The sequence below is a fragment of the Dermacentor silvarum genome, chromosome 2, assembly GCF_013339745.2.
Source record: "Dermacentor silvarum isolate Dsil-2018 chromosome 2, BIME_Dsil_1.4, whole genome shotgun sequence".
In the NCBI taxonomy this organism is placed as follows: Eukaryota; Metazoa; Arthropoda; class Arachnida; order Ixodida; family Ixodidae; genus Dermacentor; species Dermacentor silvarum.
This window is the reverse complement of record NC_051155.1, coordinates 110,554,279-110,573,878: the sequence shown is the minus strand read 5'-3', so window position 1 is coordinate 110,573,878 and position 19,600 is coordinate 110,554,279. Positions and strand designations below refer to the sequence as shown.

The 19,600-nt window shown below is 44.9% G+C and overlaps 1 protein-coding gene across 1 annotated transcript in view; it reads right to left on the bottom strand.

Annotated features, from left to right (window-relative positions):
• Positions 1-4,240: 4,240 nt before the first annotated feature.
• LOC125943506 (uncharacterized) overlaps positions 4,241-19,600 on the bottom strand; it is a 38,455-nt gene continuing 23,095 nt past the window's right edge. The window contains exons 2-4 of the mRNA XM_049662856.1: positions 11,529-11,636; positions 7,322-7,350; positions 4,241-4,604 (exon numbers count right to left, since the gene is read on the bottom strand). Coding sequence (XP_049518813.1) covers positions 4,441-4,604; positions 7,322-7,350; positions 11,529-11,636 — 301 coding nt within the window. The 3' untranslated portion in view covers positions 4,241-4,440. The remainder of the gene's footprint in view (positions 4,605-7,321; positions 7,351-11,528; positions 11,637-19,600) is intronic.

Below are 19,600 nucleotides of genomic sequence, written 5' to 3'. Positions count from 1 at the left end.
CGACTGGAGGCCTTACCGAACAGGTCGCGGAGCTTTTGTTTGACTCTATCCCAGCTCCCAAAGTCGACCTCGTGATTGTCATGCCATAACTTCGCCGTTCCACTGAGATAAAACACCACACTGGCCAGCATGACTGTTAGGTCCCAGTGGTTGGAGTCGCTCACCCGTTCGTAAAGCGTGAGCCATTCCTCAAAGTCGATACCATCGGTACCGTTGAACGTTCCAGGGTCTCGGGATTGAACTTCTACAATCGGTGTCCGCGGCGCAGAAGCAGATTCCGGCTGGTGTGCCATGGTGGTCGCACCGCAGCGCCGACCGCTTCGGAGTTCCGTCGTCTGGCGAGAATACCCAGCACCTCCACCAATGTGTGACGGGGCGTCAAATAGATAAAAAGGGACAGTATTTATGTACAGGCATTGTTGGCAGAGATGGCCAAGGTGGCTGAACACGCGCAGCGTTTCCAGGCGATCATCGTCTTCTTCCATAATGCAAGGAGGCGGCCCATAACAATATGTATATATATATATATATATATATATATATATCACCCTTCTATTTTTATTTCCACTGCAGAACGACGGCCTCTCCCTGCAATCTCCAATTACCCTGGTCTTGGGTGAGCTGATTCCTATTTCAACCGGCAAATTTACTAATTTCATCACCCCACCTAAGTTTCTGCCGACCTCGATTATGCTTCCCTTCTCTTGGCACTGATTCTGTAACTCTAATGGTCCACCGCTTAATATACCCTACGCATTACATGGTCCTGCCCAGCTAGATTTCTTTCTCTTATTGTCAACTAGAATAGCCAGTATGCCGTTCGCTCAATGATCCACACCGCTCTCGTCAGGTCTAATAACGTTACGTCTAACATGTTTCGTTCCATCGCTCTTTGTACGGTTCCTAACTTGTTCTCGAGCATCTTTGCTAACCTCCAAGTTTCTGCCCACATGTTAGCACCGGTAGAATGCAATGATTGTACACTTTTGTTTTCAACGACAGTGGTAAGCTCCCAGTCAGGATTTGGCAATGCTTGCCATATGCACTCCAACCAATTATTATTCTGTAAGTTTTCTTCTCATGATCAGGGTCTCCTGTGAGGAAATGACCTAGACAAACGTACTCTTGTACAGATTCTAGAGGTTGACTAGCGTTCCTGAACTCTTGTTCTATGGCCAGGTTGTTGAACATTATCTTTGTCTTCTGCATATTCATCTTCAAACCCATTCTTGCACTTTCTCGATTAAGGTCCTCAATCATTTGATGTAATTTCTATCCATTGTTGCTGAATAGGACAATGTGATCTGCAAACCGGAGGTTGCTGAGATATTCACGATTGATCCTTACTCCTAAGCCCTCCCAGTCTAAGAGCTTGAATACTTCTTCTAAGCATGCAGTGAATAGCATTGGAGAGATTGTGTCTCCTTGCCTGACCCCTTTCTTGATAGATAACTTTCTACTTTTCTCGTGGAGAACCAAGGTAGCTGTGGAATCCTTGTAGATATTTGCTAAGATATTCACGTATGCCTCCTGTACTCCTTGATTACGCAATGCCTCTGTGACTGCTGGTATCTCTACTGAATCAAATGCCTTTTCTTAATCTATGAGAGCCATATAGAGAGGTTGATTGTACTCCGCAGATTTCTGGATTACCTGATTGATGACATGGATCTGATCCATTGTAGAATATCCCTTCCTGAAGCCAGTCTGTTCTCCGGGTTGACTTAAGTCAAGTGTTGCCCTGATTCTATTGGAAGTTATCTTGGTGAATATTTTATACAATACTGAAAGTAAGCTAATGGGTCTGTAATTCTTCAATTCTTTAACATCTCCCTTCTTATGGTGTAGTATAATGTTGAAATTCTTCCAGTTCCCTGGTACACTTCAAGTCATGAGGCATGGCGTGTAAAGGGCCGCAAGCTTTTCACGCATGATATCTCCTCCACCTTTCAATAAATCGACTGTTATTCCTTCTTCTCCTACCGCTTTTCCCTGGCTCATGTCTTGCAAGGTGCTTCTGACTTCATGGCTAGTTATAGAAGGAGCCTCTGTACAGGATAAAATTTTTACGTTGCTTCTGCTATATTATCAAAATCACTGATGATATTACCCTGCTTATCTTTCAGTGCATGCATCTTGCCTTGTTCTATGCCAAGTTTTCTTCTCCCTTATTTCACGCTGCGTCGATTCTTTACTGCTTCTTCAATCTTTCCCATACTAAAATTTCGAAGATCCCTTATTTTCTTCTTGTTGATCAGTTTTGACAGCTCAATGAATTCACATCTCTCGATTTGGACAGTTTCATGCTTTGTCGTTTTTTTCTTAGGTCTTTCGTTACTAGGGAGAGCTTGCCTACTGGTTGCCTTGGTGCCTTACCTCCCACTTTAGTTGCTGCTTCTGAAATCAACCTAGTTACGGTGTCATTCATTACCTCCATGATATCTTCCTGTTCTTTTTATAAAGCGGCATATTTGTTTGTGAGCACCAGCCTGAATTGATATACTTTTACCCTTACTGCGTAGAGGTTGACCTGTTGCTTGTTGACTAATTTTACTCTGTCTTCAAATTGAGAGAAATCCTAGGCCTCACTAACCAATTCTGACTGCCCTTTACCCAACCTAACACTTCTACCTCCTGCACTATGCTGGGATCGGCAGAGATTATAAAATCTATTTCATTCCTTCTTTCTCGATTAGGGCTTTTCCAGGTCCACATTTGTTGCCTGCGCTTCCCGAGGAAAGTATCCATTATTCGGAACCTATTACTTTCTGCGAATTTTAACACCTCTCCAGTGTGTTCCTAGAATCGACGCTGTAGTTGCCTAATTGCTTGTTCATCAACCTGCTTGCTTTTTCCCCACTTTTGCACAGAAGTATATATATATATATATATATATATATATATAATATATATATATATACTACACAGCACCTAAACAATTGTACGTTCACAACTGAGCAGCTGCACTCCTGTCTGTCAGCAAAGTTTAAGAAGTTGTAGATTGCTTTGAAAAAATTGTCGCAGTTTCACCCTGAAAGGCGAAGCATCAATTGCGATAGTAAATTAGTAGAGAGCTATATGGAGTAAGGATAGTAGTTTTATCAGTCGTATAAACTTGGATATGCAGCAGCACCAGCACCGCGCAGAACTGTTGTAGACACCGTCGGCGTTCTGACCGCGTTCGCGCGGAACGCGTGCGGCGTTGGTGACTGTTCTATACATGGTGACTGTAAAGGAGGAAAGAGACGCTTAATTCTGCAGCCCTTCAGGGAGCACGGCGAAGAACGCGCGTTTGCTCTCCGACGCACTTTCGCTCCCCGTGAAAGCACGCGTCCCTCGCGCCCTTTCACTCGCGCATACAGTGTCCGGAGCGCGGCGACGATTTCATCGCCGTTGACGTTATACGGAACCTCACGACGACGGCGACGCCGATGGCAAAAATCCGCTTTGGAGTGTCCATATAATTGCTGTCGCAATAAAATTGCTTCGCGTAAGTCCGTTAGCCATCGCAGAGCTTTTTTCCTGACAGGGTGGAACGCACGGCAGGCTCACACTCTTTATGTGGTGGTTGGCTCACTCACATGAGAAACACAGCCATTACAATAAAAGGATTTATTTCCCATACTAATTAAACTCTCATAATGATTTCGGCTTAACTTGTCCTAGCTTATCCGAGGCACGTGTGAAGTTCATTTAAACTGCTGCTGGATATGTCGGAAAATGTATTTTGATACCGCTACAGTTTACTACTCCCAAATACGATCAAATGATCAGCCTAAAAAATTATACTTATGAACTTGCCCAGTCATTCCTTCGGGAATGCCTAAATGTGCAATTTCGCTACACAGAACAAGCTCGCAACAGAGATTGATAGGATTGCCAAGTTAGGATTGTGGCAGCTGGAGGTGATACAGCCAGAGAAACTTGTATTAGCTAGCTATTTTATAGCACAATCTGTTCTCCAATATTCCGGAAGCTTAACTTTTCTGAGGATTTCCGGCATATCTTCTAAATGTAATGGTATGTGTCCTCTCTTCTTCAGCCAATTTTGTGACGTTGCATACTGACCTAATGAGACTGCCTCCAATTTGATGTAAGTTATAGTCGGTGCCGATTCCAAGCGGAATCGGTGGCGGCAATGATAGAGGAACAGAAGCCTTTCAAGTGAAAACCTTTCAAAAAAAATAAGGATTTGTCAAGGGTACGTAACCGAAATAATTACACAGAGATGGTTCTGGAAGTCAGATTTATTTTAAACATTCTAAAAGAGAATCTGTAGTCTTTCAACCAAGATAGTAGCCGAGGCCTATCGATAGGCGAAATCAACAGGCGTATAGCCGGCTTCATCATCAAAAATGTGCCAAAAGGCTTTTACTTCCATGTGAACCCAAAATCATCTTTTTATTAACACAATAAATTTAATTAATTTTCGCGACCGTTCTAACTCTGGGCCACATTTCCAGGGGGTACAGTGGTGTCTTCAGGTGTAGCAAGGTTGTCTTCAGCAGAGTACATATATATTGGATCCTTCACCTGTAACCACTTGCCGATCTGTTCAATCATCCAGCCCAGGGGTTCCTTCCAGTAGGAATCCACTTCATCATCTGCAGGTGTAATCAAAAATTCAAAACTTGCGGATAATCTGAGGTGGCTCTGTTTTTGAAGATTGATTTGATGAATATTTCCACAAGGTTTGAGGCAGAATAAATAATTACCGATTGTAAAATGCTGGAGGAGCATGTGTTTCTACTACAGAAGTGGCACCATTCCAGAAAAACAAGCAAGTTTCGCACAGCCTAGTTTAGGCGTGACATCATCACCCTCATCATTATTCTCAACATTATGATCATCATGTGCATAATCAGCCTATTTTATGTCCGCTGCTGGGCGAAGGCTCCTCCAAGCGATCTCCAATTATTTGTGATTTGTGCTATAGCTAAAGATGTCTTATTGCTGCAAATGTTCTAATTTCATCAAGCCACTTGATTCTCTGTCGTCCCCGAATACAGTTCCTCTCTCCTAGGATCCCATTCTTAACCTCTATTAGACCGCCGATTATTCATCCAACGCAACAAATTGCCTTCCCAGATCGATGTTTTATCTGAATGTCAGCTAGAATATAGGCTACCGCCATCTCTAACCCACATCGCTGTCTTCCCGTTTCTTAAGGTTACCCCTATGATTTTTTGTTTCATCTTTTGTTGCATGGTCACCAACTTCTTCTCAAGCTTTTCGTTAACCTCCAAGTTACTTTCCCATATGTCAATACCATTAGACTGCTACGGTTCCACTTTCTTCTTTTTTCAAGGATAGTGGTAAGCTGCCAGCCGTGACTTGGTAATGCCAACCGTAAGCGCTTCAACCCATTGTTATGTCTCTGTAAATTTCCTTCACATAATCACGGTCGCTGTAACTAATTTACTAATATAAATGCACTTTTGCAATGATTCTAGAGGCTGACTGCCAATGACGAATTCTTATTCTTTTGCCAGTCTGTTGATTACAATTTTTTCCGGCATATTAATCTGCAACCCTATTTTTACACTTTGTTGGCTAAGGTGCTCCATCAATTATTTGGAAGCCATCACCAACTCTGCGGCACAATAGAACGAAGCGATAACAGGGCAGAGTCATAGGCACATATGATAACTGTTCCCATTCCCCTCTCGGCTGGCGAAATCAAGATATGACAGCCAAGTGTCACAATTAAGCATGTACAATGCCCTAAGGCTCCTCCGATAGCGCCATTATCTCGGCATGGCAGCTGCCGCCATCGTTACAGGCTGCGCGTTCGCTTGTTACGACAGTGGTTCCGGGTCCTTCGATTTTTTATTTCGCCAGCGGAGAGGGCAAGGGGAACAGTTATCATCTTTGCCAACGCCTCCGCGCCGTTGCCACACAAAAAGTCACACGCAACAGCCGCGTAACATCAGGAAGGAGCTTTGCGCCGATCCTAACTCTCTTGCACGCATAATCATGCGAACGACAATGAAAATGTGTAGTCGGATATCTCGGAGAACAGGCACGCTAGAAGAATTCTTCCAATTGATACTGTGTCACGACTGCCTCTAACTTTTCAATACAAACACACCCACTTAATGCAGTCACCAAAACGTTAATTATGAAATTATAGTTATTTAGGCTGCTGACAGCGATAATTATCATCTCACTTTGTGCCCCTCTGGCCACATAACTTATTTGCACAGGTGGCCTTCGCGTGCCTCCAAGTGCCTAATTTGAAGAAAGTCATAAATCTTGATTTTGAGCACTCGGTATATTGTAAATACATCCTATATATGACTTCCGCATCTTAGCAATATATTGTCACGTTCTAGAACAGGCACCCATTAGTTGAAGCGTTGTGTGTGTGTGTGTGTTTGTGTGTGTGTTTGTTTGTTTGTTTGTGTGTGTGTGTGTGTGTGTGTGTGTGTGTGTGTGTGTGTGTGTGTGTGTGTGTGTGTGCGTGCGTGTGCGTGTGTGTGTGCGCGCGCGCGCGCGTGCGTGCGTGCGCGCGAGCGCGTTGCTTGTACGACGCAGAAGGAAAGTTTCCGTAACAAGTAAGTTGAACGCTTGTGATGTAGATGTTTGCTACAACAATCGACAGCTCCTATCGAACATTTCTTCGTCATGTTTATAGTAGTGACGTATGGTAAATATCCTTAAATAGTCATGCAAATAAGAAATTACAAAAATTACTGTGCCTTGCTCTATTTGCCAACAACATTCATCTAGTCGAGTCTTAGAGTCATTCGGCATATTATAAAGCACTAGTTGAAATTTGCTGCGACATCCTTTGTGCAATACAGATGCGCACCCAACATGTAGGGCGACATATACTTCCTTTGCGAAAGTAGTGTGATGTTATGTTTATAAATTATACAATAGCGTGTCACGACGCACCACGACGACAATGCCGGATAGAAATAGAAGACCGATACGTAGCCCTTGACACCTGTCCATACCTCCGCGCCATTATTTTGTGCACGTGATCGTATTTGCCAGGGCCAGTTACGGGAGCCTCGTAAAAGAATAATTCTCTACGGCTTAGGAAGTGACAAGGGATACTGTTTCTCATTCTTTTAATCTTTATGCGGAAATGTCAACAACAGCCCATCACTAGAAGCTGTACACTAGATTTCGAAACTACCAGTGTTGCATACGAATGTTTGGAAACGTTTTGCAGGCTACTACCTGTAAAACATGTGACGTATATCTCCCTCTATAGAATGCATAAGAATATGCTTTATTTTATTTTAGAACATGTAGCCCTCATAAGTATACCTGGTGCCGTTTCAACGTATTTGTGGTCAAGTAAACTTACCATTCACATATTCATTTTTGACGGGCTGACTGAAAAGAGAAAAATACAGTATTAACAAAATGCAGTCTGATCGGCGCTCCATACTTTAAAGTGCCGTTGCACATCTTGCTTCATAGAAGTGTTTTTGAGTAACTACTTAATGAAGTTCGGCGGGCGGCTACTCACTCGGACTTCCCACCTGCAACACAGACAGCAGTTGATGTAATAACGAGACTCAATGTTCCTGTTGAGGTTCTCCTTCCTTTCCTACTTACTTGCCATCGTCCATGAGAGTAGGACCGCCACAAGGAAGAAGAAAAACTTCATTTTACTGGCTTTCGCTGAAAAAAGAAAGATAAAATTCAAATGAAACCAGAGAACTGACTGTGGCTGGGGTATGCAGAATCCGCCGAATGCTTAAAATGTGCACTAAAGAAGACGACGCGTTCGACGTGGTACATTTGCTGTACCGTAGGCCGTAGCGCGACTTCAATTGCTCTTTCCAAAAAAGAAAGAATTCAATTTTTTAAACGTGGCACAGAGGGTTGCGTGATGGAGATAGCATCTTAATCTTGCAGCTACAAAATTTTTGGCCATTTATGGTTGCCGTTTTCATCTTCGATATCATCTTAACTTTCCATTACACATGTTTCGTTGCTGTCTTATTTGTTCAAACCCAGTACATATGCGCATGGGGGCCCTGCTGTCGGTTCCCTATATATAAATAGGTGTGTACCACTTCGTAAAATAAAAACAATTGCTGGAAGTTAGTGCTGTGTCCGCGTCGTACCTCTGTCTCACGTCCCTTTTCGTGCACTATAAACGTAAAAGACATGGAATAACAACATGCCCAAACTTAGGCTCTTTCTAGTTGGATATGTCTTTCCATTTCTCGTGCTATTATCGTCTGCCATTTCAAATAATCCAGCTGAAGGACACTATATATGCTATCGGCCTCAGGTGATTTTTGAAAAGTCTATCAAGCTTAAGAATGACCCCCCCCCCCCCCCTATATCAAAAGGCATAACTATACAGTCAGAAAACATTATTTATTTTATTTGTTTACATACACTGCAGCCAAATATAGAGCTGCAGTTCCTCTAGATTCTTGTTTCCTCTTGACAGCAAAATGTTGCGCTAAACACACGTAAAAAGCAACGTCTGCCAAAGGGTACATTTATAGAATGAGGCCGCATAATACTTGGTTTCCCATTTTTAATGGGATATCGTTGTAGGCGGACTTCAGCAACTTTGGAGGTATTGTTTCACTGTGTTGAAAAATATAGGCCAATGCTGGAGGCAGCGCAGCCTACCATAGCGTCACAAAGCACCAGCTGTCGTGAGTGAAGAATACAAGAAACTGGCGGGTGATGCACACGCCGGGCGTTTTAAATGGAGCGCCGGGCGGCAGTTCTCGAAGACAGAACTTCGATCGCATGATCAGCAACGAATTTCTTTATAGCATTATAGGCAGACTTCACTCAATATTGAGGCACTTAACGGAAAATTTGAAGTGCGTTTGGCGTACGCGATCACGTCAACGTGTGCACGAAATAACAACTTTGTAAAAGATATCAGGTATACACGCGTCACTTTGATAAATGAGAGTGTGCAAGGTCGCCCGTGGCGCAAGTAAGCGAGGCTGTTGAGACGTCGCAATAATCAGAAACTATGCAACAGCATAGTATGCCGCACAGTTTGCCTCGAACTTGGCAAGAAAGCTTCACTTTTTACCGAGTTCTAGGCACTTTTTGTACGTATCTGGCCTCGGACGCCAAACGGGCTTAGCGATATGTTGGCGCCATATAGGAACGGGTGAGTGAAGAAGTAGTTGACTGTTTGAACCACAGAGTTTCATATAATAATCACAAGAGAAATCTGTGGTACTAGTGGTCTGCAAGAGATTCATGCAGTGCGTTTTTCCGCCAGCGTGGGCATGATGATTAATATATTGATTTGCCTAAAGCTTGTCCTGTTAAGCTTCAAACGACCTTGTGACATTGCAGACCGATCAGTATGGCGTTATAAATAATTAGATAAACATTGATAAAATTGAGCGGCGGCAGGATTCCAACACAGGACCTCTAGTGCACAAGCCTGATATTGAAACCATTATACCACGGGCGCATGCATCGACACGCGGCCAAGAACACCCTTTCTCGAAGGCAAGCCAGCGCGTTGAGATGCTTGGCAAGTTTCGATTTGGCAAGCTTGACAGGCATTACCGCTGCAATTAGTAGCGATTATGCGAGTTTGCAGAGTCTTATTGGTACCTGCATTTAGAAAAACATAGATGGCTCTGAAATTTCTGCCCATTAAGGCATGTAAAGCGCAAGAAACACATATGCCGCTCTTTAATACGGTTATTTCTGCCTTGAAATCTACACCTCATATATATATATATATATATATATATATATATATATACATATGGTTAATGATCCATTCTAAAGCACTGCACGGGCCCGGCCCGGCCCGTGGGCCGGGCCGGGCCGGGTAGCGCAGTTTATCCACGGGCTCGGGCCGGGCTCGGGTATTTTGACGCGGGCCCGGGCCGGGCTCGGACTTTCTGGTGGTGTGCATGTAACGTGCAGTGAGTTATCCTCGCGCGCCTCGACTCTGAAAAACCTGTTGCCCCGGCGCAGCTGGAAGCTAGCAGTGCTACTCTTGTGTACTTCCCTTTTCTTCCGTCGTATTTTGCGCTGTTTGAACAGAATTTAAAAGTCCAGAAAGACCGAAGTCACCTCAAACCAAAGGATGTCATTGTATTCCTTACCTAAATCAATGTAATTAATGCTTTCGGCGCTGTGCAAGCGCATTTGCGACTTGCTGATTCGTCATGGGCGAATTGGTAAAACGATGACTCGAAAGATAAGATCATTCATCACGCGGGTGAATTATGGCACTGGGTCTATCCATGATCGCATGCATGTTCTCAACCGGCCGCCTAGCAGCAGCGCATTACGCTGCACCATGGAGGAACGAGAAGCTTTCTTTCTCCATTTACTCCATACATGCGCTGCGCACACGACTGGTCGTGGCTGCGCTTCGGCTGTGGTGTACTAGAATACGGTGGAGTAGGACGAGCGGCTGGGGCGGCGACGTGGAAAAATAATGTGGCGGCGCTGCGATAGAAGTGGACTAGGCCGCATCAAGGTCGCGCCGTTGGAAACAGCTGGCGATACTGCTCGGCAGGGTCATTAGTACTACTTCGCGCGCTGTTATTTGCGTTCATACCGCTCAAATGGTGTTCATAATTGCATATGGCATGTATTCATGCCTTAAGAATAAATTCCTTTCTTTCTCTTATTTATTTTATTTTTCCAATGCCGCTCGGTGATCTTTTTCGGTCTCGGGCCGGGTTCTAGCCGGTTTCGAGCCGGGCTCGGGCCGGGCTAGGGCCTAAGGTAAAGGGATGGCGGGCCGGGCGTGCGGGTAACGTAGATTATTTATGGGCCCCGGGCCGGACCCGGGTATCGTCATAAAAAGTTTGGTCGGGCTCGGGTGGACAGCTCAACGTAAAAACGGGCCCGGGCCGGGCTGAGAAAATCGGCCCGTGCAATGCTCTAATCCAGTCACATCAAGAATGCTTCGCTTTACGAAGATCTGAACTGGAGTTGAGCCTGCCTGCATATTTTTTCTGTTCGTTGCGGCCAACGAAGCTAGAGCACTACTGATATGTTATACTATAAACTAAAACCACGAATGACAGCGCTAAAAATAAGCCAAGACATGTACCACATAATATTTCCTTGCGTTGGTGATATAAAATATTTTGAATTTAGAAGACACTAGCGAAACAATGTTTGCTAGGTACCGTCAACAGCAAAAGTTTACGGCACGCAAGATCTGCCAAGAAGCTGAATTCTCACGAAGCGTGGTCACAAAGCCTCAAATAAATGTTCCAGCTTGTAGTAGCCTTCGTCACCTACACAGTGATTCATTAAGTTAGAAGTGCCACGTCTTAACAGTGCCGTAAGTCACATTTGCAGGGAAAATCGCATCCCGTAAACTTTTGCGGTTGACTGTACATCATCGTAGCATTACAAGAAAAATCACAGGGTCATAGCGTAGCTAATTACAACTCGATTAAAGATTCATATAGCACCAATATCTTACTGATTGCTCTTTAGCAAAGCAATAAAGGAAAAACGAATGTAAATTTTGTGCTTCGCACAACTCTTCTCGAACAGATCAAGAAATATTGTCGTACTTATGATTGATTTACCTGAAGCACGAATCCGTTGATTTGAAAAAGACGGTTTTTCCAGCAGGGCTTGGCGAAGCTGGAATTGGTTGATCTGAAATAAGTCTGCTTTTCCCGTCGGATGTGGGCCTATAAATTTATTTCTTTTGGCGTCAGAACACACATCTGCTCCTAGCGCCACGCTCGTACGTCTTCCAGTTCAAGGTGACAAGTCTCCAGCTGCGCAAATTGACTCCATAGTTGAGAAGATGCGTCATGTGTTATCTACAGATGTCACTTTTCCCATAGTATTTTAGCGTTGGCGGCACATGGTAGGTGCCCTTCACCTCATACAGTGTCCCTGCAAATAGCAAAGATCGCGCTACCTCCTCGAAGGAGCAAGGTACGATGCCTTTTTCTTGCGCTAGTTTTCGAAAACAACCGCGTCCTGTTGTCATCGCCGTCTTATGGCTCCCGATTTTCGTGAACTACGAGAAGTTTCTGCCGAACGTTTAAAAGTTTCTTTAAAATCGCCGCTTCAGTACCATGCATCTCTCGCCACGCTTACTCCACTCGGCTGCAAATGTTTTGCTCAGAAATCGACGCCCTGCACTACTCACGTTGCAGGGCTCAAATTGCTCAAATTGCCTGCAATCCACTTCTTTGAGTCGTTGTAAAGAGTACGAGAGTAACAAAACGAGGGAGTAAAGATTCTATAAGTTGGTCCGTGAGGTTGCGACGAAGTCGCCGTACCGCACGTTCTTCAAGTGTATAGTGTTAGTGTACCGCACGAACACGTAATTCAACATTTTCAACACGGGCATACATACCACGGCTTCTTAGGAAAATAAAATAGGCAGAAGGGAATGCACCCAGCAGGTGCACCGATACGCAGACAATGGGTCTAAAGCTACGCTGTTATCACGCGCTGTGCCGTGTGACCACTTATGGAGATAAGGAAACAGGCGATCCGGCCGTAGATCCTATGAAAAGCACAGTCCGCGACATCTTATCAGTGTCATCCCCGTAGTGCGCAACAGTGGGAATGGTCGCATTCAGAAACACACCACAAGACGATTATAACACCTTTAACTAAGTTGCTGAATTCGACACGCCATTAAAGCGCCTATAATACCATGATGCGATTTTACCGATTGCAATAATCACCCCATATTTGCGCGCGATTATAGCTAACAACACATTGTACGATGTCTTCAAGATAAAAACGAATTTATAGGTAGAACTTGTGTGCCAATATTTTTTGCCTTATTCGTGCGTATTCTACGTCCTTTTCTGCCTTCTGCGCCACGGCAGTGCGGACCACATTTGATCATTTCTGTGAACATGATCTTTCTCTCTATTCTTTTCTGTCTTGCGAAACGGGTGGAATAAGAAAGGGGATGCGAAAACGATTGGAAGTGGTTTGGAGAACAATGCTTCAACCTGGTCAAAAACAGCTTAGAAGACAAAGGGACTTGTATGTCTTAGTTTTATGTTAGTTGTTCCTCAACCCAACCTTTCGAAAGATGAAGACTTAAACCGCTTAAGGAAAAGAAACAATTATAGATATCCAAATGAACTGTTTATTTTCCTTGTAACTGTGCAAATTAGGTCGAGCTAAAGCATATTAAGCAAAAAAAAATATTTTGCGGGAACGTTCTCAGCAAGAGGGAGGCATATTGGCCAGGCATATCATTGGAACCCAGCTTCAGCCCAAGCCTCGTTTGGAACTTGTACGAGTTGTCCGTATATGTGCGCCACAGTTGTGCATTGCATTTGCTTGATATTTGTGTGAAACCACTGCATTTTGCGATGATGCATTGGTCGGTCTCCTTTGACCTTATTTGTTGTTGTTGTAGCCTCATTGGTTGTTGTTGTTGTTATTGTTGCCTTAAAACACGGCTCCTACCCACAGGGGGGTAGCCTCATTTGCCAAAGAAATCCAGACGCCCACTACGCCCTAAGCGCGTCCTGCAGGACCCAAATAAAGTTTGTCCAGTCCAGTCCAGCCACATTTGCCAAAGAAAGCTATTCGCGTGCCAAGCTTCTTCTTTCTCGTCATCTGTTCCTGCTCTAATTCAAGAAATGATGCTTGCTCCCTGTCATTCAGTCAGCGTTCGCTGACTTACTTTAACAAGAAAATTTAATTCCAAAGCACCACAAGGAAAAAATTCTGGCTTTTTGCCTATACGCAACACACATCCATAACATAATAAGATGTTTTTTTTTTTTTAATTTAGTGCACTGGTGGTTGTGGTTAGCCTTGGGGAAACGTGCCGCAAAAATTTCGCTCATGCATTTGATGTGGTAAAAGTGGGATCGTTGGGAAAGTTCACCGGCATTAGAAAAGATAACACACTGGTAGGCAGATGTTTTTTAGAAAAATCGCCCTTATATTTCTCTGTCTCTTGAGACCTTGCCAATAGAAAATTTTAAGATTCTGAAGGCCAATTATGCATTGTTCGAGTCCTTATAACTGGCTTTTACGAGAAGGGCGGACTGTTATCTCGTGGCGCAGCAGTATGTGACACGCACTGCTCACGGCCTTGAAGCTGACTATCGCCAAACGACAATATTCGCCCTCAAGAAACAGTGAGACTCATGCATTCTAGTAGCAGGCGGCATGTTTATGTATAGCTAACGTACCACAAACACAGTGGGCATGCAGTTATGCTTCACCATTTAGCAACTTATTAGAAGCCCTGCAGACAACACGTCAATGAAAAGTTCCGCGCACGCGGGCCCCGAACACGCTTTAACTAATGCGATCTAATGTAGGAATTTTACATCAGCAACATATGAAGCGAGTTTCTTAATGGAACCTATATAATGGTCCTCTACACAAGGAAAACCATAGGCAATAGTTACCGTCAACACGACAGAAAACAAAATCAGAGAGGTAAAAGCTTTAACATTGAGTGCGGCAAGCACGTTCAGAAAATTCGCGCAGGATGTTTGTAGGGAGATAACATACAACTCCGCTTTCAGGAAATTCGTTGCGAATTACGTATGTATGTGCAGCCTTTATTGATCATTTTTTTGTTTAGAAGTATGTAGCAACAACGACTTTATAGCGTTGTGTAATCTCACGTGATTGACGCTAGAGCATGGCGCTGCTCAATAGTATCGTGTCGCTAAGTGCTTTATCATGTCGTTAGGCTTCACATGGAGCGACCGGTAGCCATGGATTATTTTAAAATCAAAATTAACTTTTTGCATTGACAACGTGAAAACGTTGGCAGTAGCGATCGTATGGAAACATAATTCGTGTCGATGAAATCTCGTGAATTTACGTAGCACACAGGGATGCTACAAGCTGCAACAGCATCGAAAACCTAACTCATACAGTTTGAAAAGCAGAAAGCCAAACAGTGATGAAAATTGTAAAAAAAAAATCACTTGATAGTATGGTTGAACTTATTCACAACGCTAAATAGACGGTGTCAAATAACGCGATGTCTACAACATAGGCGCGCACGTAGGCGATCCCCTAAGAAGTTAAAGTTTAGGTATCTAGCTACGCAAGGTGCTACATCGCGCGTGGTGTTAGATGGCGCGAGTGCCGTTGAATAATGCTATACTGGGCGTTTTTCTTCCTTCTGTTTTTCTGGGCTGTACAGATCTTTGATAAAGAAGGCTGTGCCAAAGCACCCTGCATTTAATTAAACTGTGAATTTTCAAATTCATTGTTTCTGTAAATAAATCATCGGTGATAAGCGGTTCCTGTGTAAGAGATTTTTTTACGGTTCGGGCGCGATGAGTCTTTTTCAAGGTCGCGGTTGGGAATTATCAACCTCGGAGGCCAACATTTCTTCACCAGAAGTGACGAGCACAACAATGCCAGGCCAGCTGCGAAATTCGGGCCGAAATATTTTGTAAATTGAAGCTTTATATGGCTAGGCGAAATTGCCTGTGTACAGAAACCTATCATCATCAGCATTAGCTCGAGCGTCGTCGTCTTCTTCAGCAGCTGGCTCGTTGGCGCCCCTCGGGTTGCGCTCGTGCTCGTGCTCAGCACTCGCTCGTGCCCTTGCTCCCTCGGTCGTCGTCGTCTTCGACAGCTGGCTGCGTTGCCGGTCATCACTCCAGCGTAGAACTTCACTTCTGTCCTCGTAACTGGGAGGCCGCGTTTACAGGGGTGTGAGCCATTGCTTAAGGTGGTATGAGCCATTCATTGTCTTACGTAACGGACAGATTTAGTTTTGAAGCAATTTAATTTTTAAGAATCGCAAGCGGAAATTGCGGCCGAATGCTGCTAACCACGCCACTGAGCAAACTCGAGCCATCGAACGCAAGCGACCGTAGCAGACTGCTAGCATACAGTCAGTGACGCCGTTTTCTCCGTCGCAGCCGACCGTGTGTATAACCTCATAATTGAGACATACTTTAATGAACCCTCCGGATTAACCCAGTGATAAACATCGGGGCCACACGTTTCAGCTTCGCTGGTTAACCATCTTGACGGAGTGGGAGGGCCGACAAATTTGTTTTTCCCTGTAAATGTGGCAGTGCTGATATATCGGGCAAGGGCCACTGTAAATAGCGTAAAAAGTATGTGGCCTTGTCGTTGCAATGTCATTGTTGGCAGTGACACCGTCGATGCTTTGGTCCATGGTATGGTTGATTTTGTTTCCATGGTTGGAAACATGATTGGAAAAATCCATGGTTGGATTTTGGGTGCCATGTTTGAGGCTTATCACTGTTTTCGCGTTACCCACCTTTTTTTTCGAAGCTGATTTTACTAGCATCACGAAAAAGAATTGCAAGCTAGCACATCGCCATCTTGTCATGAACAACCTACATGCGGTGCGCACAATGTATTCCTTATCAGCTACAGTATTGCTTTTCTGGCCTCTGAAATAAATGCACAGACGTCCCCGCCTCGATAGCCTGTGTGCAACGCAGAACCACGAGCAGATCAAGTCGCGGTTGCTGCATTATATCTTTATTGATAGCTTGAATTTGATTGCCTGATGCTTGAGTGCATGCATTTCAAGTTACGTTCATTTTTTATGGCGCTTTTTTTCGTAGTGACACATCTGTCAGTTCGGTCAGCAACTGGGGGTGGGTTGCTAAAAGCGTATGTGACGAAAGCAGGTTGTAGGGTTATTGCTAATATATTTACAGCCATGGGGGCGGGGGGGGGGGGGGGGGGCTAGCCACGCGCCTGATTTTGGTATCATTGATTGGTGGAAAAAAGCCATTACTATATCATGCATGCATCTCAAGCACACATGGCGCCGTTGTTGCGCCACAACTGACACAATCGGCGCCAAATTTTGCCTCTCGCTTGACGTACAGGAAGGCATAGTTCGACGCAAGCGGGAGTTGTGCCGTTTGAGAGAGCTCTCTCAGTCATAGTAGGTATATTCCATTAAACTCAAACCTGTGCTGACCAAGAGTTATAAGTTATAGAAGTTATAGGTGCGCAATTTGTTGACGATATTTGACGCTTGCTTGGCTGTTTCGCCCCCGTGTTTAACTGGTACGGTGTACAACCTGCAGGGATCGACTGGGGCAGCCAGATAGAGGAGTACCCAACGCTTTTGGCCAAGACAGAATGTGCCCTACACCATAGGGAGCGCAAGCGCATTCGATTTAAGCCAAGCGCAGAAGCCACAACTATCTACTAGGGCAGTTTGCTACAAACAGGCTCACTACGAATAGCGAGCATGATTTCAATATTAGACTTCAAGATCTTCACTAGCTGTAAAAGAAGTTATGCACGCAAGCTTCCTCATGCATGAATGAATGTAATTTGCGTATTTCATTAGGTCATTTGTCGACCCGAGTGTCACACACCCTCGGCAGCACGCATAATATTTTTCACGCGACCCAGATCGGCTGCGTCCCTGATACAGCTTATCCGATAATTTTTTCAAGAAAGATTTAAGTGTTTAAAAACAAGAAATGGCTAATGTTCCCGGCTCCAAAGTGCACGTTTCTCAGGTAAATTCAGTTCTTATTCCAATGCTTGCGGTTGCGGAATAAAAAAAAAGAATGTGGTTGATCCCTCTTATATAGGAATCGGTATAGAACACGAAAGTGAAACGTGTCTTCACAGAAGTAGTGTAATGTTTATTGCACATTGATATATAATGTCTATTGGTGTTTTGTGGCTAAAGCGCCCTTAGGCGTTGATGCACCCACGCTGACGCCTGGTGGCACGTCTCCTCCATCACGACTACCAACGTCGATGACCATGAGCAACCGTCGTGCATATGGAAGCTGCACTACGCTGCACACGCTAGCACAACGCGAAAGACGAAGCACGTAACTGACACACTAATACAACGCGCAAGACAAAGCACGTAACTGAATCGTCACCGAGTCAAATCAGCGCGTACAGCGCGTCGTAATTGCAGCCTCCGCGATCAACTTCAGAAACATTTTCAGAGCTAATTGCGGAGGCCACGCTCCGCTGTGCTGAGTACGGTGAACGCCACCTAGTAGTGCTTCTGCGAGAACGCGTTGGTAGTGCTTCTTGATGCCAGCGTCCCTTCGAATGCTGGCATCGAGGCGTCGTAGCGCTGAGACCACCGAAGCGTTCACTGTCGGTGCGCGTTAGTGTCATAATGCAGTACTTCTCTTTTCTGCTCGTAGGCGGCGGCACCGCCCCGAGCAAGAGCGCGGGTACACGGAGGAGTGTTATACCTGTGTCACACGGGCATATTTGGAAGGCCTTCCAGTCAACGGCCTTCGAAACGCCACAACTCTATCGACTCAAAGGAGTTGTCGCGCTGCTACACGGCACATTTGAAAGGCCGTTGAGTGGTTCAGGCGTTTCTCGCAAAATTGTGTGGCGCTGCGGATCTTTATTTTCGTTTTCATGTCACCAAAAGTTAAACAACATTAAAACCACTTAAAAGCACTATAATTTCTTTTATGTTTGTTTATACGGCGAAATGGCGGCGATATGACAGCAGCCGGCAGCACATTGAGTAGAGGGAGAGTGTACTAGACAACATGGAGAAAGGAATGAACACAAGCACGTCGCTGTTGTCGAGAGTATGTACAGTTTGCACATGTCAAGTGGTAAAAATACTTTATTGAATAATTAATAACACTCATATATAGTGTTTTTAGAGCATTTTGGTTCGATTTGTTCTTTCTAACCATGAGTACGAGCACACTGTGAACGAGAGGGCATGTTCGCGCTGTTTCCGCTTCCGTAGCTCAAAGGCCATCGAGATTTCGATAGAGTTGTGGAGTGCTCCGTTGACTCGATGGACTATTGACTCGACGGCCTTCGAAACCGCTCGTGTAGCAGTTCGAACTTGACCTTTGAGTCAACTGACTATCGGTTGGAAGGCCTTCGAAACGCCCGTGTGACACGGGTATTAGATATATAAGGCGCGTCTGTGTAGCTCTCCCCAAGTGCGTTTGTGGCGCAATGGGTTAAACGCTCGGCGATCTATCGTCGCGGACCGAGAGGTCGTGGGTTCGATTTCCAAATTTTGCATGTTTGTGGAACTTTTTCTTCTGGTTTCTTTCTTTGCATTATGTTCGTGTATGTTCGTGTGACGTATTTCCGTGACGGAAATACGTCAGTGAATTCTGTTCGCTGCTTGCACTAAAGGTGCAAGGCTGGAGTAAACAGCAGAGCTGCTGATTGACCTAGCTTCTTCAAGGTTTTACTAAGCTTGGCTAAGTTTTGCTAGGAAATGCTATGTGCTGCTAGGCACGGTATTCCGAATCGGCTCGCCGCTGACGCGCAGTTTCACGCTTGGCCGCACGACGCGCTTAAATATGAGCAGCTTCTTCTTCGGGTGTCCAGATCTTCTTTGGTCGTCCCATGTCAAGGCTACATGTACTTGCCACAGAGTCAACCAGAGTTCTGCCTCCGTCACAGCGGCTCCGAGATTTATCTCCACGGTGACGTCACGGCCAAGGTGCGCCTCCACACTTGCCGGGGCGTGGCTGGTCGAAACCTGCCGAGCCGCCGCCAGAGGCGCCTGCTGCAGTCATGGACTCCGCGCGCGTTCGACGTGAACGCGGGGAAGCGGGCAAACGCGGACGGCGTCGGCAGCAGCTCTGCGCTGATGATGATGATGATGATGATCCTTTATCATGGCTCGCAATCACTGAGGGGGATAGACCAAGAATAGGGCGGC